Source organism: Protopterus annectens, chromosome 3.part1 (assembly GCF_019279795.1).
Source record: "Protopterus annectens isolate FY-2018-M chromosome 3.part1, PAN1.0, whole genome shotgun sequence".
In the NCBI taxonomy this organism is placed as follows: Eukaryota; Metazoa; Chordata; order Ceratodontiformes; family Protopteridae; genus Protopterus; species Protopterus annectens.
In genome coordinates, this window is record NC_056732.1 from 162,350,735 (window position 1) to 162,377,151 (window position 26,417).

The following is a 26,417-nucleotide window of genomic DNA, read 5'->3' on the forward strand; positions in this document are numbered from 1 at the left end:
CGTCCACCTTCCACACCAGAAGACCTGGGACTCTGGCACAAGAAAGAGGAAGTTGCCTGTTCAGAGGGGACGCAAAAAGATCCACTTGAGCAGTACCCCACTGGTGGATTATGTCCAGAAACACATCCCTGTGAAGCATCCATTCGTGGGACTGTTAAAGACGTGCTCAGAGTCTCTGCCACAAGGTTCTGACCAGAAGGGATGTGAACTGCCTGGAGAGTCACTTGATACATGACACCAAGTTCCCATAGCAGAAGTGCCAGTTGGCAAAGAAGATAAGATCGTGTGCCTTCCTTTTTGTTGATATGCCACATCAATGTGATATTGTCTGTGAACACCTTGAGAGGCTCTGGACAGAAAAGTGGATGAAAGGCCTGAAGAGCCAGCAGAAGCACTCTCATCTCTTTGACATTGATGTACTCCTGCTGACTAGGCCACCACACCCCCTGTACTTTTAGGGAGCCAAATGTCACCCCATCCCATGTCTGAAGCGTCTGTGAACAATTCCTGAGAGGGAAGAGGGGAATGAAAAGAGATGCCTGGATTCAGAGACAACTGCTTAATCCACCAATGAAGTTCCTGATTCAGAGACAACTGCTTAATCCACCAATGAAGTTCCTGTCTGAGACAAGGAAGAAAAGGAATTGCAAAATGTAGAGGATGTGCATGTTGGAGCCACACTGACTTCAGAAACCACTGAAACTTTCTCATGTGAAGTTTGGCCAGAGGGAGCATCGAAATGGTGGATGCCATGAAACTCAGAGCTCTCAGAAAACTCCCTGGCGGTAATGGAAGCCAGAGGAAAAAGAGTTTGAAAGCAAAAATGTGACTTAAGGCTTTAGAGGGAGCAGGGATGCAAGCATTTGCACCATCTGAATTCTGCAACCCAGGAAAACATGATTGAGGAGGAGTCAGAAAAGACTTTTTGAAATTTATAGCGGACCCCAGGCTCTGTAGAAGGGAAATGGGAAAATTAAGATTTTGCAAAAGGGTCTCTGGAGAGGATGCCTGAATCAAGTCCTTTAAGTAAGGAAACATTTGGCTCCCTTGAAGCCTGCAAAATGCAATTGCAGGAGCATGGCATTTGGTGAACCCCATAGGGCAGTAGAAAGGCCAGAGGGCAAAGCAAAGAACAGAAAATGCAAAGAAGCAACAGGGAAACACAAAAACTTCCTGAAAAGAGGATTGCTCGGCATATGGAGATAAAAATCCTTGAGATCCAGAGACACTATATAGGTTATAGGCCTGTGGGAGCAAGAGAGGAACCAGAATCTGAATGGACAACATCTGAAAGGAAGGCACTTTTAGAAAAGTGTTTAGATGAGGGAAGTCTAGAATAGGTCTTCAAGTAACCTCTTTTCTGGGCACTAGAAACAGTGGAGTAGAACCCTTTCCCTTGTTGGGGCACAGACACTCTTGAATAGTACTCTGAGTCAAGAGATGTTGAAGAACCTCAGGGAAAAGGGAAGCTGTTCCCGAAGAGGTTGAGGAATCCCGGTAAAAGGAGGATGGGATTTCCACAACATGAATTACCCCTGATGAATATTCGACAGACCCCAAGAATCCTGAGTGAGCTGAAGCCAAACAGGAAGAGAAAGAAAAAGGTAAATGTGGCTGGGAAGAGACTGGAAGTCGTGTAGCACCTGGTTTGTCCAGAAAGGAAAGCTTTGGAGTCCATAAAAACTGAGAAGCTTTAGCAGGAGGAGCCCATTTGCCACTCTTCCTGCCTTTACTAAAAAGGCGGGACTGTCTACAAACAAAGGCAGGCTTAACAGGGTGGTTTCTGTGAAATTTAGGCACAGGAGAAACAAACACATGTTTAAGCTCCTGTAAGGTCTTACCCTTATCCTGAAGGGACTTAAACAACCAGCAGCTTTCCCAAACCAAAGTTTAGAATCCAGAGTAGCAGCCATCAACTTAGCTTTAATATCATGAGGTAGAGGTTGAAGCCTAAGCCAAGAATACCTCCTCATCACTGAACCAAAAACACAAGCCCTAGAAGAGGCATCTGCTGCATCATAACTACATTTAATAGAATGACAAATGACTTGAGAGGAAGTCCCTAGCAAGGAAAGAACAGAAGTTTTACCCTCAGAGTCTGGAAAATCAGAAGTAAGTTGACAGGGCTGAGAAAGAAGAGCCAACACATACCTGAACATATGGGTCTGATAATTAATACCTAAAAGATAGGGTAGCAGAAGTGTAAACAGTCTTACCCAACCTTTCCATAGTTCTGCTATCCTTGTCAGAAGGCAATAATTTTGGCGAAGGAAGCAATTGAGACTGCGTATTCGAGGCTACAGACACGACAGGGTCAGCAGCAGGACATTTATATAGGAACGAACAATCCTCAGGTACCCTATAAAACCTGTCAGATTTCTTGAGAGCAGAATATAGCAAATCAGGTGCATGAGAGGCATTGGAAAAAGCATCTAGAAAAGCAGCCAAAACGGGAGGAATAACAGCAGGTTTAGGGGAGTCCAACTGCAGCAAGTCGTAATACTTCTTATGGATATCAGAGACCTGAGCACAATCCCACTTGAAAAAATTCATCATCCTAGAGTGTGTGCCCCCAGAGGAAATTTCCTCAAAAGGAACATCTGGACTAATAGATTCCTCAACCTCTGACCCATAGTCTAAAGGAGAGAGAATCTGAGTAGAATAAGTCAGGGATTCATTATCCAACTCTGACAAATCCTTAGAAGAATCCTGTTCTCTTGGCCTTTTAAGAGGAGTAGAGGACCGAGGGGGAGCAGGAACTAAAACCCTTTGAGGAGGCTTTAAGGACATTAAAGCAGCAAATAGCCCCTGAGTGAAGGCCTGCCACTCATGTTGTGGAACCCTAGCAGCAGAAGAAACATGTTTAATTTTTTGTTTCTTCTTTAAGGGAATGTCACCTCCAGAAAGTTGAGAAGGCTCAGGTCCATGATAGCAGTCGAGAACTGTAGTAGGAACTTCTTCCCCAACCAAAAACTGAGGAACTCCCCTAGGCCCTTCAGAAAAAATCACTTATGGTTCCCCCTGCTGCCAGCCGGACCCTCACCAACCTCCAACAAGTTTGCGGTAGAGAAATCCAGCAATATAGCTTGGCGAGCCTCCGGGTTTGTAACAACCTCAAGAGAAACACCCGTTTCTTTTTGACAGGAAAAATTAGGCCAGCATGTTACTAATGGCAGCATCTTCCAGAAAGATGCATACAGCAGCCTGACACAACAGGAAACCTTCCCGGTTTCCTCTTTCAGGACAGACAAGAGTGCCTGTCCTTCTTTTTTCACCTTCTTCCCTAATGGCTGACCCTTGGGGAAGAGATTCTTTCCGTTGTATCTTTAGCGAGAAGCTTAAGACACTGGTTCTCAAGATACAAGGAAAGGGAAGATAGTCTACTATGAAGGGTTTTTGGAATGAATGCCTGACAAATAGAAAAAGATGTATGGTCATGAAAAGCTCCTAGACAAAGACAATTATTGTGGTGGACTTTATGGGGGACTCTGTCTCCCACACTGGCATTTACCCTTCCTGGATGACATTAACCCCAAGGAGCACAAAAAAGTAAGAAAAAACAAAATCCCCAATGGAGCACATATCTGCAACTGCAATAGAAGTCCGCAAACAGGAGTGGGTAGTCACTGGAGAATGAAAATGCATTTAACTGACAGAAAATGCACGCAGATAAAAAGACTGTTGGTAAAAAGATATGTTCAGACTACTGGCAAAGAAGTTCTGATTATGGTAGGTCTGAACGTCACCTTTATGCCCTACGCTATGCAAGGAGTTTTTGGGTGATGATCTGCATACCCTTTCAAAGCAACAAGTAGTCTTTGGTAGACTAGTCAGATGTTCGGGCTTCCATGGCAGGGAATCCCTTCTGTTAAGAATACTGCAGCAGTGAATGTAAGGATGACTCCTGTTATGGTAAGACTTTACACAAGTGTACTTTTCATGATACTGATCACTGCTGCAGTAGCCTTGGTTTTACGAGTTGTATTCTCCCAAGGCTATAGCAGCCAGCCAGCTTTCAAAGTTTTAGAGCACCTTCCACATGCACCAGCTGTGTTAGGCAGCTTGAGCTGAACTGACTAAAAGACAAATTTGGGCTCAAAGCCCTTCAGTGCTTTACTACTGCCAATGAAGGCCTCCTCTGAGGCTTTCGAGGATCAACTGTTGGCTTTTGATGTTCCTTTGCTGGGCAGATAAGTTCCTTGCAGGGGGGGGAAAAAACTTCCATTTCTTTATTTTTGTTGCTGTTTTATCATTTTCTTCTTCAGGAAAGTTATTTTAAAGCTAAAAGTATTGTTTTAATTGGCTGTCACAAGACTATAACGTACTTTTAAATGGAGCGCTCATTTTTCCTGTCAGATTAAAAGGGATGTAAAGTAACTGAAAACATTTTTCCTGTGGAGAAATTGTTTATTTAACTTTTGTGGGGCTGGTGTAGTGTTTTTAAGTCATTTTTACTGTGTTTTTCTGTCAAAAAAGTAACTTTTATAAAACCAGTAGTGTTTACTGGCATTTGTTACTTGTCTTCCCTGGGAAACAGGCACCATTTTAGGTTTGACCATGGAACAGATTACCAGTCCCACAGTCGGTCCTTCGTCCAGCTACAGAAAGAAAAAAATAAGCAAATAGCATTTGCCACGACAGCAGGCTAGCAGTTTGCCTCAGCCACAAGTGGGTGACTGCTGTGACCATTTGTTGTACCACGGACCCCTTATCTTTAACCCCAGATCCCTCTGGTGCAGATCCTAGTGCTACTGTGGGCGTGAGTTAGCCATGTCCTCTGCAGCTATTGGTGTCCCCTCTGTGGACAAAAGACAGGCACTTTTGTCAGTCCTGCAAGATGAAACAGGGAAGGTTTCTGTTGTGTCAGACTGCTGTATGCGTCTTTGTGGAAGCTGCTGCCATTAGCAATATACTGGCCTCATTTTTCCTGTCAAGAAGAAACAGAAAACCACGCATGTATCTTCTACTCCTCAAATTCCTTTGGATAGCACTAGTTTACTGAGCCTGTGTCCTGGATTAATTAAGGCTATTGATCCTTCTTGTAAAGTAGTTTCTGGTAAAAATAAGAGAGAGACCTCTTTTCCTGAAGTGATTCAGTATTCTCAATCTGAACAGGAAGTTGGCAGAGACGGATACAGATTTATTTTTTTCCTCAGATTTATAAATCAGACTCAGAGAAAAGCTCAGTTTCTGAGTCTCCCTGTGAGGTCTTTCTCTGAGATTATTGCTAGAACGTACCAGTGTTTTCAGTGTGAAAAAACTGAGGATGCTCTTCGTGTTTCACTGTTGCAGTCCTCACATTTGGGTTATCCCTGCCAGGGTCGCCCTCGGCCGGCCGGAATACCAGAGGCTTAGTATTTCTGCATCAGTTGCTGTCGCTTCAGGACTGACGTCAAGTTGTCAGTAGTATAAAGTAAGGCAGCCGATGCCATTACATCCGTCTTTCTTGCCGAGGTGCCCAAAACAGAATCAGTCGGCCGCTACCTGAGTTTCGTATTCCAAATTGAAGCTGACATCTTCTAAAGCGAAGTACCCCATTGGGGATCCTTTTTTCTTGCACTAACCGATGTCAGAAAAAGTTAACAATTGTGTTGCCTGTGGGAAGCAAATACCACACCGAGACTTTCATTCTTACTGCGTCACTTGCTTAGGCCCAAACCACCGCTTTTGTGCTTTGTTTAATACCAGAACTATGTCATCATGCCTGTATTGTAGCTAGATATTTTCGCTTACAGTCCTCTAATTCCGCTATGGCTTCGGTAAAGCCATCCGACAGCAGATCTTCCGAAAAAAGCCACCTGTATTGTAGCTAGATATTTTCGCTTATAGTCCTCTAATTCCGATATGGCTTCGGTAAGCCATCCGACAGCAGATCTTTGCTCTAAACTTCAAGTCAACAAAAGAAAAGCCATTTACATAATTTGTATGTATCTTCCCCCAGGAAATAACATTTATGCTCTTGAAAATATCTTCAGTTGGCTCTCCACTAATTTCCCACAAGAAACATATATCTTAGGTGACTTAAATATTAATTGGAATTCTTGTAACAACTTAAACCCCACCTCCCACATAAACCTACATGGCTTCTCACAACTAATTACCTGCCCTACCAGAACTAATAAAAACAATAACAAGGATATCACTTTAGACTAGATACTTACTAACACCCCCCAACAAACCTATAAAACTGGCACCCTTCCAGACGATCGAAGTGACCACACTTTAACATATATTATTAGGCATAAAACCAATCTAATCCTTCAAAACACAGTCAGAACATTACGTTCTAAAAAGCAGTTTAACTCAGAATCCTTTCTGACAGAACTTCCTTTCTGACAGAACTGAGACAATGTAACTGGTCTCCTCTAAAATTTCTTCCTGTCAGTGATGCAGTACAGTACTTCAATTCCACATTTTTTGCTATTCTTGACCAGCACGCACCAATACGTACTATCAGGACCAAAGCCAAACCTGCCCCCTGGCTGACCAACAATACTAGACAAAAAATCACTATCAGAAACAAATCCTGGGCAAAATGGCGTAACACTAAGAATCTAGCTGACCGTCAAATCTTTAGGGAATGTAGAAATAGTACAAAAAAAGACACCCTGACAGACAAAAAGAACTACTACCTTCATCTACAAGCAGCATCCAAAAAGGAACCTAAAAAATTCTGGACCAGCATTAATAATCTTCTATCCCCAGGGCAATCTATAACACCTGACCCACAAGACTCTAACCCAGAAAATCCTGCACAAACAGCTAATGCTTTCAACTCTTTCTTCACAAACAATATTCAAACTCTTGCTAGCCACCTATCTCCAGATACCTCTAAGCTACTTCCATCTTTTGCTAATCCACCCCCCCCATTTCATCTACTACCTATTCCTACTTCCTTTATCTCATCCTTACTCCAAAAACTTAAACCTACCACCCCCTCCGCAGACAATCTTCCTGCTGAATTCCTGCAAATAGGAGCTAAAGCCATTGCCTATCCCATTTGTATTTTGATAAATAGATCTATTAATGAAGGAACTATCCCTTCAACCTGGAAGATATCTCACATCATCCCACTACACAAAGGGGGAAACTCTAGGGACTTCTCTATCGTCCTATAGCACTATTATCCCCCATTGCTAACATTTTGGAAAAATGTATCCATAAACAACTGCTAAACCACCTTTTACAAAACAACCTACTAGCCAATTGTCAGCATGGTTTTAGACCTTCCCACAGTACCACCACCGTACTGCTCTCATTTACAAACTCATCAACTTTAATCGCAACGAAAGTAGTCTTTCATCTGTACTCTTCATCGACTTATCTAAAGCCTTTGACATGGTGAACCACCAACTACTTCTGCACATACTGACCTCTTTCACTTGATACTCTTGCCATAACTTGGTTTAAATCTTACCTTGAAAACTGACAGCAGGCAGTACTTTGGAAAAATTCACTATCTGATCATCTTCCCATCTCTCTTGGGGTGCCACAAGGCTCCATCTTAGGCCCACTTCTTTTTTCCATCTTTATCAACGACCTGCAATTAGCTATCCCAAATACTATCTGTATTCAATATGCAGATGATTCTACCATTATCTGTACATCTACCTCTCAAACAGAACTCCAGTCTCTTACCCAAAAAGCCTTTAACACTGTAGAACAATGGTTCTCACATCGCTGCCTACTACTTAACCCCAAGAAAACTAAACTGCTTCTCTTCACACCTACCCGAAGGCACATCCCCTTACACTTCACTATCACATCCAGTGGCAGTACTATAATTTCTCCTGATGCTACCACAAAATTACTAGGAATAACAATAGACAACAATCTAAACTTTGACAATCATATCAATACTACTATAAAATCACTGAACAAAAAAATAGGAACCCTCTACAGAATCAAACCCTTTCTTACTCCACTTGCAAGAACTGCGTTAGCCAGAACTCACCTTATCTCTACTTTACTCTATGCTTCCCCTGTATACACCAATCTATCAAAGAAAAACCTCAACAAGCTAGTAATATCTTACAATAATATTGCTAGATTTGTTACAGGAGCCCCTTTTAGAACACATCACTGCCTGAACCTAAAACAACTAAGCTGGTTAGAACTTCCTAATCAGCTCAAACTTCAACAACTCATAGCCCACAAAACCCTGCACCAACCCTCCAAAACTCCAATACTCTCTTGCCACATCACACCTTACTATAATCAGAAACAGCTATGCTCTTCAAGCAAACTATTAATCAAAACCACTATATCTAAAAACTCTGCAGGTGACTGCCTGTTCTCAAACTCTGTTGGAAAAATATGGAGTAAATTACCCTCAGATATCTCATCTCTGACTTCTCTCCCACTTTTCAAAAGGAATCTAAAACTGCATCTCAATACAAAATGGCTATGCCCCTGTAGTAACCCAGACTAATACGATTTCTTTTCTTGTCTTCTGCCTTTTTTTCCCTACTACACCCTATAACTCAACACACACTGCCTGTTCTCCAACTTTGGTGGAAAATATGCTATAATCAACCCTCAGATATCTGATCCCAGACCTCTCCCCCACTTTTTAGACCCATCTACACAGTACTTCTTTAAAAGGTCTATGTCCTAATAACTCTACAGGTAACTGCCTATTCTCAAACTCTGTTGGAAACATAACGAGACTTGCTCTGTTCTCCTTTTTTCTTTACTTTCCTTCTTCCCTATTTTTTTCTCTCTCTACACTCCTTTCAGCTTTTCTTTACCTCTCATTACACTTCAGCATTCCTCTTATAAAATTTATGTATTCATTTTTTGTATTGTAATGTTCTTTGTGAAGCACCTTATATAGGTTGTAGTTTATGTATTTTTTGGTTCTCAGATTGTAAATCTCCTGATTTTTTAAAAAAAAAATTCATTTACTAATTGTTTACTGTTAGTTTTATACTTGTTATTACTTCTTTTGTAACACCTTCTGAAACCATGTAATACTCATTGGAGCTTTTCTCCCCGGGCCTCTACGGAAAATGAACATATATCCAGACAGACTAGCCCGGTCAACAAATGTAAAATAAAATATATAAATAAAAAATCTTCCAAAAAAAACGTAATGATAGAGAGAGACACCGCACAGGTCCAAACTTACTGATGATGCTTCCGTTAAGCTAGTTGTCAGTTCTCCGGTCCTCAGTGAGGCGATTTCGCAGCCCCTGATGCCCGCTTCTGTAGATTTGCAGGCCGCTACTAAGACCCTTTTGCAGTCCAGTATGCTGCAAAACTCTTCTTCGACTAAGGATCCTGCAGTTGTCTCTCCCCTGGATGTGTCCGGAGCCACTGAGCAGGCACCGGCTTCTGCGGAAGTACTTCGCACTACCAATTCTCGAGACAGACCGACTTCTTTCATGTCTACCGTTCTTTCGAAAACTACCGAGTTTCTGTGGCCCAGAGTACAAACCACACACCCAAGAAATCGACGACCCAATATCAGGCACCTGCTTCCTTGCCTCAGTCTCAAATGCTTAAAATGGCTGAAGACCTTATCATGCTGATCAGGGGAAGCCAAGCTACCCCTTCCAAAAGGAGACCTGTCCCCAGTAGTTTTGTCTGAAAAGGAATCTGATGACTCTGATGCATCTGAATATGAAGACATGCAACCCCTCTCTGTTTATGAGGATTTTGATGCAGAGGATTCCATTCATTTAGCCTCTCCACCCAACCCTTTATACCTTAAGGGAGCATTTCCAATGGGAATGTCAGGACTACCCTCAGTCTAAAAATAGACTCAGAGAATTCTTAGATCTTCCACAGCACAGACCCCTGGCCATTCCCCCAGTCCTGGATGTTGTGGATGAGGTTTTCCTGGAATCCAGTTTGACTCCTGACACCCTCCCTCCTGCATCCAGCAAACCTGACTCTCACAAGTTTCTTTTCAAAAATCCTCCTGCTGACCCTGAGGTAATTTCTCAAGGGCCTAAAGGAATTAAAGCAACCTCTGCTAAGAATCCCACCCACTCAGATTCCTGAGTACTAGACAGATGGGGTAAAAAGTATACACCTCTGCTGCTCTTGCTATCAGAGCACTAAATTGCCAGTTCCACATGCTAAAATCTCAGCAACATACCCTGGAACTTCTCAAACAAAAAGTGTCTTCCTTTCCTGCTTGTGCAGAATCTAAAAAGTTATAAGAGTTAATGCATTCTGCAAGTCAAGTGACTAAGCACACCTTACACTGTGGTTTTGATGCCCTAGAAGCTTCTTGCAGGACAGCAGTCACCAGTTCTGTCCTTAGAAGGCATGCATGGCTTAAGAACAGCCCTTGCCAGACCATGTTAAATCTAAATTATTGGATGCACCCTTGCACAAAGACAACTTATTTGGCACCAAGGCAGAGGAGGTCTTAAAAAAGATGGAAGAAAAAGCTAAAACTATGTAGACAGTTAATGATTTCTTACATGTACAGCCACCCAGATTCAGCAGGCATTGCCCCCCCCCCCAAGCACTAGTCCTTTCCTGCACCCACCAGGTCACTTCAGCCCAGACCCCGGGGAAGCAGACCCCCAGATTGCAGCCACAGGGAATGCAGAGATCAAGACAGTGGAATTCCTCCACTTCAAAACCAGGGTGTTCTAAACCATCCCCTCATGGTAAGAACTCAAAGTGACTCTCCTCCACCACCTCCTCCCTCTGCCCACCTGCATTTACCCCTAGGAGGAAAACTCTCCTTTCAATCAAGCACCTGGGCCACCATTACCAACGACCGCTGGGTCCTCAACATAGTGTCCCAAGGATACAGATTTTCTTTCCACACCCTTCCAACCCCAAAAGGGTTCCCAGATCTACCTCCAAACCAGTGGGCAGAGGTGAAAAAGCAATTTCTTTCCCTGCTTTCTATGAGGACCATAGAGCATGTTCCTGCAGATCAAATAGGCCAAGGTTTCTACTCCAGACTTTTTCTGGTACCCAGAAAAGAGGGCACCTGGCGCCCCATCCTCGATCTATCCATTCTAAACACCTTTTTGGTAATAACAAAATTCAAAATGCTCACCCTCCAGCAACTGCTACCCATGCTGTCCAGGGGTCTATATCAGAACATCGAAGTATTAAAACTTCAAATGTTCTGATATCGAACACTATTCAGCGAACACTAAGAATAGTGAAGCTGCAGAACAGCAAATTCTTTCCTCAGGAAAGAATTTGGTAGGCCGGTTCTGTGGTTTCGCTATTCTTAGTGCTGTTGTGGAAAGTTACAGGTTGGGTTCAGGTAAGTTTGCGATTGATTGTACGTTAGGGTTAGGGGGCAGGATAGGCATGTGTGCGATAGTGACAGACTTTAGGGTTACGGGCGGTTTAAGTGAGTTAGGGTTAGGGCACGGGTTAGGTGAGTGTGTGATAGTGACAGACCTTAGGGTTAGGGTTTGGGTTAAGGTAAGTTGGGTAGATAGTAGTGTATGTTTAGTTTAGTGTAGCGTTAGATGTAGGAATTTGTGTGTGTGTGTGGTTGCTGTTTGTTTGATGTGCTTGTGTTGTGTGTGTGTGTGTTTCGGAGCAGGGAATTTTTTTCCATGGGAAAAAATTTGCTGTTCTGAATGTTCGATATTTTCATGTTTACATGTTTTGGGGCCGATGAAATTTGTGTGTGTGTGGTTGCTGTTTGTTTGATGTGCTTGTGTTGTGTGTGTGTTTCGGAGCAGGGAATTTTTTCCATGGGAATAAAATTTGCTGCTCTGAATGTTCGATATTTTCATGTTTACATGTTTTGGGGCCGATGAAATAGCGTTCGCTATTTTCATCTTTCGATAACGTGATATAAACGCCTGTCCAAGGATGCTTGGCTAGCCACCCTAGACCTAAAAGAGGCCTACCTCCACATTCCCATCAGGGAATCATGCAGGAAATATCTATGTTTCAGGGCAGGATCTGTGCACTTTCAGTTCTCTGCACTTCCATTTGGCTTATCTAATGCTCCCAGAGTTTTCACGAAATGTCTGGCTCCTGCCATTGCCTTTTGCAGACAAAGGAATATCCAAATTTACCCATACTTGGACGACTGCCTAATTCAGGCAGACAGGAAAAGCTGCTCAAGCACCTGACCTTTGTAAAGTCCCTACTGACCTCCCTGGGGTACACTATCAATGAAAAGAAATAGTACCCACCCAAAGGATTATATTCCTGGGAGATAGTCGGGACACAGCCTCCCAGATGGCATTCCTTACACCAGAAAAGCAAACTTACCTGACAGCCTACTTCTCTCAACTAGCCAACAGACCCCAGTTATCTGCAAGGAAAATCTTGCAAGCTCTGGGCTTCATGGCATCTTGCATTCTACTCATTCCATATGCCAGACTGCATATGAGGAAACTTCAATGGTACCTAAAAAGCCTTTGGTATCAGCACACTCAAGACCTGGAAACTCTTGTACCAGTGATACCTTACCTAAGGAAACATTTTCTTTGGTGGGCAGCAGCATGCTCCCACAAGAAGGGGCTACCTTTCTCACCACCCCCTGCTGCCCAGACCCTCACCACTGTTGCATCTGACTATGCCTGAGGTGCTCACCTGGACGGCAGGTGCATACAGGGCTAATGGAACCCACAGCAAATCCATCTGCACATCAACCAAAAAGAGATGTTAATTGTCCAGCACAAATTGACAGCTTTCAGGCCCCTTCTCTTCCCAGGGGCTCTCCTGATCAATGCAGACAAACACCACTGTGATGTGGTATATCAGCAAGCAGGGAGTGACTCACTTCTACCCTCTATGCAGGCTGGCCATGACCATTTGGCACACAGCCTCTGCCATGCAACTCCACCTGTTAGCACAGTTCCTGCCAGGTTCTCTAAACTCTCTGGCAGACTACTTATGCAGAAATCTTCTGGACCCACATGAGTGGCAGCTAGACAAAAGAACCTTCACCCTAAAAACTCAGAAATGGGGTACCACAAAGGTCGACCTCTTTGCCTCCCACACCAACCATCAGTTCAGCAAGTTCTGCACCAGGGAGCATCACTGCATGGCTTGGAAAATGGATGCCGTATCCTTCCCCTGGGTCAACTATTGGTTTATGCATTTCCTCCACTACCTCTCATCACCAGGGTACTGCTCAAAATAAGGGAGGGAAAAACCCAAGGACAATTCTTATAGCTCCAGACTGGCCTCGCCAGCACTGGTACCCATTGCTGCGTAGCCTGTCCCCACTACCACCATAGCATCTCCCTCAGACCCCATCCCTCTTGACCCAGAGGGAAGGAGAATTCATGCATCCCCAATTGCAGACCCTGAATTTGGCAGCCTGGCTTATTCCCTGACCACTGATCAATCTGACAACCTCAGTAAAGAGGTTTTAAATGTTATACGTGAGGACAGATGCCCTAGCACTAGAAAGTCTTATGCTGACAAATGGAAAAGGTTCTGCACCTGGATTCAGGCTAAGGGAGCTGATATGGCACAGCCCTCCCTAGTTGACCTGCTACACAGTGGTCTCTCTTTTTCCTCTATTAAAATTTATGCTTCTGGTATCTCTGCTCATTTCCACACTGAGCAGCCCCTTTTCTCAGACCCTGTGGTCAAACAATTCCTAAGAGGGGCTAGCAACTTGAGGCCACCCAGAAGAGCACCTACCCCAGCTTGGGACCTTAACTTTGTGTTGGAAAATCTCACCCTACCCCCCCCCCCCTTTGAACCAGCATCTATAGCAGAGTTAAAATTTCTCTGCTGGAAGACTGCTTTCCTTCTGGCCATCACTTCAGCCAGAAGAGTCTCCGAGCTACAAGCACTCATGGCTGTGGAGCCCTTCATCATCTTTCATGCTGACATGGTTTTCCTCAGGACTAACCCATCCTTCATGCCCAAAGTGGTGTCCAGTGTGGCTCTCAACCAATCCATTCATTTGCCCACCTTTTTCCCTAACCCACAAAACAAGGGGGGAAGAATTCTGCGCTCTCTAGATGTGCCCAGACAGCTCAGATTCTGCCTAGACAGGACTAAATTATTTTGAAAGTCTGATCAATTACTGGTTAGCTTTGCTGCAGGAGCAGTGGGCAAAACCATCTCCAAACAAACAATTTCCAAATGGATAGCACACTGCATCCATTTATGTTGCAAGCAACACAGAAAACTTCCCCCTAAGGGGGTCAGGACTGACTCCAGCAGAGCAGCCTCCACCTCTGCAGCTTTCTTCAGAGGAGTCCCCACCAGGGACATCCTGGTGTCTGCCACCTTGGACATCTGTTCACACTTTCACCAAGCATTACCACCTGCCTGTAGGTTCATAGGTTCATAGGTTTATACTAGGCTATCTGCCCTAAGGCATTTATAAGCCTAGCCCAAAGTTATGTGGCTTACGCCACCCCTTATGTGAGAAATAATGTGCCCATTAGTTTGTTGTGCCTCTGTCCAGCAGTGACACAGAGATGATTCCCGGGGTAAACCTATGATCTCCCATCCACCGGTCAAGATTTCTCATGAACAGAGCCAGCAAGGTGCTCTGCCCACAGCATGGGGAGTCTCTGGGTGATAAATCTATCCCTCCAGCACGTCCTATTTATATCCGTGCTAAGGTTTAAGTCACTTGCTCTAGTGGTTCTGGTGGATTTGGATTTTTTGAGGTGGAGCATGTCCATTAATTCCGGGTTGGTCATGGCCTTGTATGTCAGGCACAGGTCACCTCTGAGCAGACGGTATGCAACTGAATAGAGTTGGAGTTTCTTCAATCTGGCAATATATGACAGGTTTTGGAGTCCCTTTATCCTTTTGGTGAGGAACTTTTGGGGTCTCTCCAATTGCTGCAGGTGTCGGGTGAGATACATCCTGAATGGGGCATTGTACTCGATCATTGGTCTGATAAGTGAAGAGTACAGGGGAACAATGACCTCACTTGATCTGGATGTGAATCCCTTCATGATCAGATGGGCAATGTAGAAGGTCTTTTGAACCACTTTAGCAACGTGAGTGTCAAACGAGAGGCCACTGTCAACCTGGGTACCCAGGTCCCTGATAACCTTTTCTGTGCTTAGTGGGTTGCCATCTATATGATAGCTTGGGGTTACCTTGTTTTTCCCGAAGGGTATGACTATACACTTTTTTGCGTTTAACTTCAGGCCATGGCTCTGGCACCAGCTATCAGTTTCCGTGAGACCCCTCTGAACGATCTCTGTGTCCGATGTACTATCCACTATGGCACCCAGTTTGCAGTCATCCGCAAACTTTGTCAGCCATAGTCCTCTTATGTTTGCCTGTACTTCTGAGAAGTAGATGCCGGACAATAGGGGGCCAAGGATCTTCTCCAAATCCAGGGCAGGCTTTGCCACTGCAGTCTTGCAGGGCATCCTAGCCAGCCCCTAGTCTCATTGACTGCCTCCACCCTGTTCCTCAGCTTTGGGAAGCAACCCAAATGTTATGACTGCAACAGTAAAACACGAAGAACATAGTACAGTTGTGTACACTTACCGTAAATGTAGATGTTCGAGTGTATTCACTGTTGCAGTCCTGGTTTCCCTCCCTCCATCCCCTCTCTCTCTCTCCTTACAAGGAACATTTTGGTATTTACTTTCTACTCGTGGGGTTCTTCCACCATAACCTTCCTCCCACTTGGGGGCTCCTGACAGGGCAAGAAAAACTGATGTAATGGCATCGGCTGTCTTACTTTATACTACTGACAACCTGACGTCAGTCCTGAAGCGACAGCAACCGACACAGAAATACTAAGCCTCTGGTACTCGGGTCGGCCGAGGTCTACCCTGACAGGGGATAACCCAAATGTGATGACTGCAACAGTGAATACACTCAAACATCTACATTTATGGTAAGTGTACACAACTGTACTTTTCTCAGCCCCTCGGAAAATACTGCGTTCTTACAGAAGAATTTGTCAGATCCTACACCCTTTCCTCTTGTTCTGTCTGCTTCTTCCCTAATGTCATCAGGGTGCTGAACTAATTGTGCATTTAGCTTGTTTCCAGTCTCATCTAATACTTAGTGCAATATTCATCATGACTTTAACTTGTACACTAAATACATACATTTATACCGTAAATTTATACAGTAAAATATCTCCTTTTTCAGTGCGGTACATGTTGTGAATTCGTAAATTAACCATAGTGCAATACTCTAATGTTCACAGTGCGATGCTCAAATGTCTCTTTCTGTGCAAGGATCAATGCGATGTCTTAACCCACATTATCAATGCAATACGAAAGTCGCATGCAAGCAAGTGTTCACTGCAACAAGTGTTAAAATGTTTCTGATTATGTGCCGTATTGGCCTACCTGCATGTCCCTGATGTAATAGCTAGGTGTTGTGTGTAAATCTCTGAAAATAGTCTATATGTTGTCTGCACATTGAGTCTGGAGTGAGAATTTCATTCAGGTTTTACACTTTTGTGATTTCTGAATGGCAATAAAGTTTACTTTGGCTTTTTTTAAGGATTTGTGTATTACTGCCTGCAGTTTTTGTGTAGCCATCATCATCTTCTTTCGGCTGTTCCCGTTAGGGGTCGCCACAGTGGATCTTCTGTTTCCATTTCTTCCTGTCCTCTGCATCATGCTCTTTCACACCAACCGCCTGCATGTCCTCTTTTCACCACATCCATAAACCTTATCTTAGGCCTTCCTCTTTTCCTCTTACCTGGCAGCACCATCGTTAACATCCTTTTCCCAATATACCCAGCATCCCTCCTCAGCACATGTCCAAACCAATGCAATCTCTCCTCTCTTGCTTTGTCTCCAAACTGTCCAACCTGAGCTTGACCGTCTGATATACTGATTCCTAATCCTGTCCATCTTATTCATACCCAGTACAAATCTTAACACCTTTAACTCTGTCACATCCAGCTCTGACTCCTGCCTTTTCGTCAATGCTACGGTCTCCAACCCATATAATATAGGTGGTCTCACTACCCTCTTGTAGACCTTCCCTTTCACTCTTACTGGTACCAGTCTACCACAAATCACTCCTGACACTCTTCTCCACCCATTCCACCCTGCCTGTACTCTCTTCTTCACTTCTCTTCCATACTCACCATTACTCTGAACTGTTGATCCCAAGTACTTAAACTCATCCACCTTTACCAACTCTACTCCCTGCATCCTCACCATTCCTCTACCCTCCCTCACATTTACACACATATATTCTGTTTTAGCCCTGCTGACCTTCATTCCTCTACTCTTTAAAGCATATCTCCACCTCTCTAGGGTCTCCTCAACCTGGTCCCTACTCTCACTACATATCACAATGTCATCTGCAAACATCATAGTCCACTGGGCCTCCTGTCTGATTTCAGCTGTCAACCTGTCCATCACTACTGCAAATAAGAAAGGGCTTAGAGCTGATACTTGATGTAATCCCACCTCCACCTTAAACGTATCTGTCACTCCCACCGCAGTCCTCACCAATGTCACACTACCCTCGTACATATCCTGTACCACTCTTACATACTTCTCTTCCACTCCTGACAGCCAGCTGTCCCTAATAAGGCAGATAGTGTATAGAGTTCCACAGTCTTTTAACTTTTTATGCACTGTTCCCAATTCCAGTCCTACTCTTTTTGATAAGGATGGAAAAATTGTTGATAGGTATGGGGGGAAAAGTATATCCCTGCAACTTTGATTTTCAGAATTTTGAATTGTCAGGCTCATATATTAAAATTTGTTCTTAATTGTGAAAGTATGAGGAATAGTTTATCTGCAGTTTCTTCTTGTGAGGAAAATTTGCTTTAAATAACTATTTCTTCTGTTGCACAAGTCACTACTTATGTTAGCAGTGTGTATATGATTCTGATACTTCTTCCAGAGCTATGGCCACTGGTACTGTTGTGAGGTTTGCATGGCTGCATTTTCAGGACCACACATTGTGATGATAAAAATTAGATTTTAAATTTACCTTTGGATAGAGATTTAGTGTTTAGTCCCTCTGCTGCAGAGACGGCAAAAAGTGTAATTAAAGGAAAAGCTGATCCAGGGAGTCCAAGATTTTTTTCAGCTGTCTTTTCCAAGGGATTTTTTGTCGTCTCATCCATTTGTGGCAAAAAGCAGAATAACTCATTTCGGCAAAATACAGGTAAACATATGTTTAAGAAGAAATGTCAAGAGGGTTCCAAAAAGAAGTCTTGAACCTCACAAAACCAGGGACAGTCCAACAAGTCTGAATGACTATTCAAGAGATTTTGTGACACCCCCGTCCCACCCTGGCCCCTTTTTTCTTGCAGAAAGTCTGAATCTCTATTTTTCTCTTTGGCAACAGATCATTTCAGACAAATGGGTTCTGAAAATCATTAAGGTTGTAGATGGCAATGAATGGAAATTCCTCCTTTTCAGCATTCTTCATTCTCCAGATCAGACACTTTTGTTTTCGCCAGTTCTTTATCACATACTTTCCCAAGGAGTGATAGAACCAGTCCCCCTCCCCTCCTAGGTTGAGAAGAGTTGGAGACCAGTTCTGGATCTTTCTTTCATAAACGTGCTTATGATAGTACCCAAATTCAAAATGATGTCACTTCACAACCTGTTATATCTTCCTCTCTCAAGTTTCTTGGTAACACTAGACTTAAAACGATGCTTATCACATTGCTGTTCATCTAGGCTCCAGGCAATTCTTAAGGTTGTGTGTGTCTGGATCACATTGTACGTTCTCTGCCTTACACGTTGGACTATCCACTGGACCAAGAGTGTTCATAAAGTATCTAGCTCCAGTTATAGCTCATTGCAGGCTACAGGGTGCCCACATTTTCCATATTTAGACAAGCTTACTTATCTTTGCAGAGTCTTTTTCAAAGTGTGAGAATTCTCTCCCAGATGAAAGATCTCTTTCACAAGCTCTGACTTCGAGAGCTTTCAAAAGTATTTCTTGACTCTTTCACATGTGATTGTGTTCTTGGGAAGTCAACTAGACACCTCAGTTCAAAGAGCTTTTCTTCCATAGGGAAAAACCTATGTCTAGATCCGTTTCTGAGGTTTCTTACTAAGACTTTGGTCAATATAAGGAAATACCTCAGGATTTCGTCTCTCATGGCATCTCTCATGGCATCTATGATTCCCATAATACCCCTTTCAAGACTCCATATGAGAAAGATACAGTGGTATCTGAAATCTGTCTGGTCCCAGCAACATTACCCTTTATCTTTTCAAATTCCAGAGCTGCGACAGAAAATGTCCTTAAATCCTGGTCTCCCCTTCTCCCTCCGTACCCCATATGCCTCAGAGAGCAGTTTTAGAAGGGATAAAAGTGCTTGGGGGGAGGATGTGGTACAACAAGAAAAGATGCAAGCACATAAATATGAAGGAGATGCTTTCCCTGATTAAGGCACTCGACTCTCTAAACTATCTTTGGTACCCAGGACTTTTTCAAGTTGTTACAGATAATACTACAGTCACGTGGTACATCAACATGTGAGGGGGGAGTAGGATCGTACCCACTTTGCAGACTAGCCATGTTAGGTTGGGGTATAGGTTTACAGCACAATCTCACTCTACAGGCATCCTAAATTCTGTCAGCGCAAAATTGTGTGGCAGACAAGCTGAGCAGGACACTGGCAGACCCTCACGAATGGAAACTAGATCAGAAGGTCTTTCAAAATTTGATCCATATGTGGGGAGTTCCTGAAGTAGACCTCTTTGCCTTTTGTCTGAACTGTCAACTGGCAAGATACTTTTCCAGGAATCCATGCATGAAGACCTTGAAGACAGATGTCTTTTCTTTGGACATGAATATTCCTGCATGTTTTTTCACCTTTTTCATTAGTATCCAGAGTACTTATGAAGATTGAGAAGAAATCCCCCAAAATCATTGTGGTGACTCCTTTCTTGCCTAAGCAGCTGTGGTTCTCCCTTCTTTTGGAAATGGCCAGGGACAATTACTACAAGTTTTTTCACAGACTGAGTCTACATGCAGAAGAACATAGGTGTTTGATAGACCCCAGCATCAATCAATTTCAATTGACTGCCTGGACGATATATATATTTTTTCCATGTGGGCACCTGTTTGCTGAGGATGTACAGCAGATATGAATGGAGGTAAGAAAGCCTGCTACTAGAAAATTGCATATTAGCAAATGGAAAAGGTTTTGTAGCTGGTGCCAACAATACAACCAATACCCCTTCAGGGCTAGTTGTTTGCTGATTTTACAATATTTCTGTGCTTTAATATACTATGCTCTTACTTATTCCTCTATCAAGTTTCATTTATTGTCCATTTCAGCATGTCTTCCCATGGATTCTCCCTCTTTCAATGCAGCCTGATGTTAAAATGTTTTTGAAAAAGGTTTTGCATAAGAGGCCTCCAAGAAAAATGGTGGTCCCTCCTTGGGATCTTAATTTTGTGTTAAAGAAGCTAATGCTTACTCCATTTGAACCAGCTAGCCTGGCTGACTTGAAGTTCTTAACATGGAAAACAGTTGTACTGATTGCTCTATTCTCTGTAAGAAGGGTATCTGAGTTGCTAGCTCTTATGGTGCGTCAACCCTATCTTATTTTCCATAGGAACAGGGTTTCTTTGAGAACTAATTCTTATTTTGTACCTAAAGTGGTATCCAAGTTACTTAAGCCAAACGGTTCATCTCTGTTTTCTTTCCTGAACCTAAAATTGAGAGAAAGTGTACTCTATCTTGAAGGCCCACAGACAACTCAGGGTACTGTCTTGACAGAACTAAATCTTTCAGGTCTTCGGATCAACTGTTCATTTCTTGTAAAGTTGAGAAGGGACAACCTGCGTCAAAACAGACTATTTCTAAATGGTTGTCTAAGGCTAGTGTCTTTTGGCTATACTTAACAAAATTACTCCAGGCAGTCGCAAGGCCCCACTCTTCCAGGGCCTTGTTTTCATTTGTGACTTTTTGGAAAAGGATGGATTGTAGAAGTATTCTAGAAGCAGCTACTTGGTCCTCTTTGCATACTTAAATGAGGGTTCCTATTAGATGACTGAAGATGCATTCTATCAAATGCGTCTTGGTCAAACTTAAAACAACGAAAAGGCAAAATAGCGAAGCGGCTTTTTAGCAAATTCTTTCCGTTTTCGTCACTGTAGTGCAATCTCGGAGTTGGTATATTTAAGTGGGGGGGGGGGTTGGGGGTCGAAGCTGTCCACTTTATGTATTCGTTCAATTTTTTTTTTTTTTTTTTTTTTTGGGAACAGTGATTTTATTCCTTTGGAAAACAAAGCGCTGTTCTGAGCTTTCGAGATTGTAAGCTTTTGCTCACATGGGGTCGGTTATTCATTCTCCAGGGGCTCCTGGACTCTTTTCCTTCTACCTCCCAATTGAAGTTAACCAAGTTATTCTACCCATGTTGCTAAGGGTACTGCAGCAGCCATCATTATAAGGAACATAACACAGTTATGTAAGTAAACTTACTGTAACAGTAGATGTTCAAATGATCACTGCTACAATAACCTCTCCATACCTCCACCACACTTGTTTTTTGGTGTGCTTTTTATGCCAGGGTGTACACATTTATTTTTTCTTGCTCCTAGCACTGTCTTTTCAGGACTCTGTCCCCATCTCTTTGTTGGCAGGGAGCTCTGAAGAGTTTTGCACCCAGACTTGTCTTTTAGTCAGCTCAGCTCAAGATGCCTGACAATTTGGGCATGTGTAAGGTACCCTGAAGCTTTGGAAGATGGCCGGCTGTTGTAGCCTTTACAAGCTGTAACCCATGTAGCTAAAGCTACTGCAGCAGTGATCATTCAAACATCTGTTGTTATGATAAGTTTACTTAAACAACTGTTCTTTACATTGCTTTTAATGTCTGTCTTCCCGATGAGTGGAAGGTTATTTACCTATGGTATTTTGGCGAGTCTTCACTGAGTATGTAGTAAGTAGCTGAATGGTTTAAGGCTTACTTCTGGTAAATATTGAGTGCATTGTACTGAATGAGATATTTATTTTGTGCAGGAGTAAGAAAATTTCAAGTGCAGGTTTAAAACAGAGTATTTTTACTTATTCAGTGGTTTAGGATAAACAAATTCATTGTCTTAAATATTTATACCCATCAGAGAATGCACATGTTAACCACCCATTAGGTAGGAGGAGCAGCGCATTGAAGTGAGTAACTGTGCCTGTTCATTACTACAGCCAAGACAAAAATTCCATATATTTGTGTCACACTTTGAACCTTTAATAAATCATGTGGAAAACAGAAGTTAATTCCAATTCTTTTTAATCTGGAAAATGGGTTTTAATTGAAACTTGCTAAATTTTCTCTGTCTTACTGAAAGTTTTTATTTTATGTTATGTTACGTATTTAATAAAGGAAATGGGCATGTTGTAGCCTCCTGTTGACATGCAATAATAAAGGTTTTAATATGAAAATTATTTTGAAAGTATTTTTCTCAACAATTTTTTTTTGATTGCATTGCATTTAACCTTTTTTTCTCCACTTGCTTATGTCAAGAGTGCTAATTGCGGTATTTGCCGAGGCAAGTGGTCTGAGGTGAAGCAATAAATTCTGAGTCTGCTTGTGGGAGAAGGTAGCCTTAAATCTGCATCCATATACCTTTGGAGTTGAGCCTGTGTGCTTTGTGGTTGACGATTCAGAGCTGAATAGGCACAGATCCAGTATTTATTTTTTTTTGTTTTTTTTAATGCAGTTGTATCCGCAGCTGCATTGAAATTTTCTGTTAAGGAGTTAAGTGAAACATTAATTACTGCTTTATCCTACTTGTTGATTTTGACTGTTTCTATTTGTCTGCCTTCAGCAACATTGATTCTTGCTATTTTATGACTTCTGTCACTTAGGTTCTTTTGAAATGCTTTGGTAATGGGCACTGACTATCATTTGACTGCTAGCCGACTCCGTATAGTATAGTATAGATTTTGGCTAGCAGTTGCCCAGCATCACCCCAACTTGGTCAGCATTCGAAGATACCTTATGACATATGTGTGTGTGGGTGGGGGTGGGGGTTCTTTCACAATAGGTGCCAAACTGGGATATGAAGTATCTGTGCAGAATTGTCTTTGTCATTTGCTACAACATTCGTTTACCAAGACTGGGAAATTGGTTTCCTTGCACTGTTTGCAGATCTGAGAACTATACTCGGTTGTCAAGAAGATCCATCTGATATACAGTGATGCAGTCTGCATTTGAGTCAGAACGTTCTTTGCCCTTTTCTGGCCTGCATCATTTCCATATTTCCATTTATGGAACTGAAAGTTTCACTGTCTTGCTGTAAGGGCATATCTCTCAACTGTCCAGAGTTTTGCCTCTTATTTCTGGTCTGCTCCTCATAAAGTTGTAGTTTTCTGGCAAATCATTTGACTGAACACAATAAATAATGACAGACATTTGAGTTTCCTTTTGAAATGCATACTGATGAAATATCTATTGTTCTAGTAGCTTTCTACGTTTATAAATGCAGTGTTTAAAATCGGCTCCCCTCCCCAACCATTATTTTTGGTTTTGTCCAAAATTTTTGTGCTAAGAGATTGAGAGGTATGCTATAGTGATAATAATATATTCATGTGAAATAATAATAGTTATATCCTTGTTGGAAAAGTAGGAGAGGTGGAACATTTTCAAGTATCCTGAAAGAAATCTAGGTAGTGCCCCTTATAACCCTAATTGTACAAAAGCATGGAGGAATTTGGAAATGGAAGGAGGTATGACTCAAGAGGTGATGAAACATTTTTTAGGAACAGGGTAATGACTGCATTACGTCTTCCTAATACCAGTCAGAAATGTTGAGTAATTAAAAATCACTTCAGACATACTCATATTTGCAATGTGTAGGAGAAAATAATTTTATAACTTGGCATTTTTGGATGTTACTCCACTGAGTTAGGCTAATGAGCCAGGTGCCCTTATCAACTTCCATGATCTATATGGGTATATATCATATGTCCGAATACCGAAACTTTGAACTGGGAAGTTCGAAGTCTGAAAATATTGAATCTGCAGAACATCAAATTATTTCCCAGGGAAAGAATTTGGTGAGCCGTTTCCGCGACTTTGCTATTTCCTCCACTGTGGTACAATCTCGGAGTTGGTATATTTAAGTGGGGGTGTGTGTGATGGGCACAGCCTCCCACATTGAGGGGTTGGCGAAGCTCCCCACATTAGAAATAGTACGTAGTGTTTGTGTTTCCACATTTTGTAGCGGAACTGTTATGAGTGTTTTACGTTTTCTAACTTTTGGGTTCGATATTTACATAGTCGAAGTTTTGATACTTTCGACTATGGTGATATAGACCCATCTATACGTCTGTGTACTAGCTTTACTTTTAAAGCCTTCTAGAATTTTGACAGTGACTGGGTCCCACTTGTCTTTTAGGTGTGATTTTTTTTTTTCTCATACTCATATTCTGCAACAGTAACAGGTATGTTGTCTTTTCTTACCAGATCTAGAAACATAGTACAGCATGTCTTTGGAGTCATTGCTACCACTGTTTTGGATGGACAGGGGCATTTTGTTTTACAGTGTGAAAAAGCAGATTTTTTTTCAGCTGAAACCAGATGAACACCGGGCACAGTCTGTTCACTTTTTTTTGTGGTGTGAGGTAGTATAACACTGAAATAATGTTTCAAAAAACTTTAAAGTTTTAAGGAAGACAGGCCGACATTAAAATGTAGTAGTAAAAATAACCTTATTTTTTACTTAATTATGCATCCTTGTTTGATTCTTTCAGGTCCAGGTCCTTCAAGGGAAAGAGCCCCCCTGTTTTCTGCAGTGCTTCCAGGGAGGAATGATTGTGCATGCTGGCAGAAGGGAAGAGGAAGAAGAAAACGTGCAAAGTAACTTTCTGATTCAGATGTTTACATTTTGAAAAACATCAGTTTACATGTTTCATTTGGTATTTTTGTTTGATACCAGCATAACCAGCCAGTGTCTCAAACATCAAAGCCTGTAGTGTTGTGCTTGCCATATCATGTACTCTTCTTCTTATTTATTTTTTTTTATTTACCATTTGTTTACCGGGAAAGTCCGACTTGGAACACTCCTGATGCATGTCTTTGATATGTGGGAGGAAACTGGAGTACCTGGAGGAAAAACACATGAATGCAGGGAGGAAAAGCAGACTCCGCACAGAAGGCACTCCAGCCAAGAATTGAACCGGAAAACCTCTTGCTGTGAGGCGACAGCACTACCACTGCGCCATCCTTACCTTAGATGCAGCTGTGTAGATGATGTACATTTTGGTATCCCTGATTCAAGCCATGTGACCTTGACCATTGGATTGTTGCAGATCCCCTTGTACTGATACAGCGAAGCATAATTTATGAAAGAATTTTTCCTTCAGTATAATTTGCATACAGAACTGTTTCAGCAGCAAGGCGTGATGTAATGAATGTTTATACCAGTAACTGAACTCCAGCAAAGTTATTGCAGTGTACATAAAAAGCAATAAGCTGATTTTTTGCAACTGCTTGCATACACATGTCCGATTGAAAATGCAGGAATGTTCTATGTGAAACACTAACCTCATTTTGTCATTCCTGTTATGATATGCTGACACTGGTGGTATGAGAGCCATTAATTCAGTTATGGGTGTTGCTTCTGTTTCATCCTTTAGCAAAGTAGTATCTGATATTCATTTAATTAGTCCACTACACTGGTTTTACACTAGATTTCTCCTTCACAGTCTCCATTTTGGGTGTTGGTTGTGTTCTTGATCTTGTTCAGATCAAACATGCTTTGGGAAAGTGCTTCCCCATTTCAGGGAGTTTACCCCTCTTCCACATCCCTTTACTTATATATACCAACACTGCAGTTGCACAATCATGGAGAGAAGAGAAAAAACACACACGAGGAATCACTGCTGACAAAAACATGGAAGAGGAATCAGTACAGGCAAGCAAATAGAAATGACACTGGCAGTGATTTCCAGTGGGAAACAGAGATCAGGAAGTTTAACACAAAGGAGTTGAATTTTATTTAATCTCCTTTACATTTTGAATAGTAGGGCTGTAAGGGGAGCTTGCACATCCCTATGTGCGTCTGCTACAGCATTCCATCTTCAGTGTAAGGATGCATTTATCTTTGTCAGTGCATGCTGTTTGGAAGGTTCCCATGTGCAGTGCCAAGAATTGTAGACATTCAAAGTTTTCTGAAGTCACCATATTAAAAAACTAGGGCTACCACAGAAACTGTTTCTTTTGCCTGGGTCTAAAGCACAACCCTAAGGGATGCTTATTAACTACTAATTCAGTCCCAGTACCAGAGATATCACAGTGAGAAGAAAGCTGAAGGGCACACACACACACACACACACACACACACACACACACACACACACACACACACTGTGGTTGTGATGGATGAAGTTTGTAGCACTCTCTCAAGTCCAGAAAGGAAGCAAAGAGAAGAAATATAAGAAAGCAGAAGGCCAGGGTGTTAATGTAACCTACATCCTTTGCCAAATTCATTATGCAATATTCCAAATACCCACATGTGGTAATCTTTCTATTTTGTGAAGGGTCATTATTTTATCTTAACGTCTGGAGGAAAAAGTTGTG

The 26,417-nt window shown here is 42.3% G+C and overlaps 1 protein-coding gene across 9 annotated transcripts in view; it reads left to right on the forward strand.

Annotated features, from left to right (window-relative positions):
* SVIL (supervillin) overlaps nt 1–26,417 on the forward strand; it is a gene marked incomplete in the record, with an annotated part of 2,930,183 nt that overhangs the window by 2,591,382 nt on the left and 312,384 nt on the right. For all 9 annotated transcript variants that reach the window (XM_044066681.1, XM_044066680.1, XM_044066686.1 and 6 more), the window contains 1 exon segment: nt 24,590–24,695. In XM_044066681.1, coding sequence (XP_043922616.1) covers nt 24,590–24,695 — 106 coding nt within the window.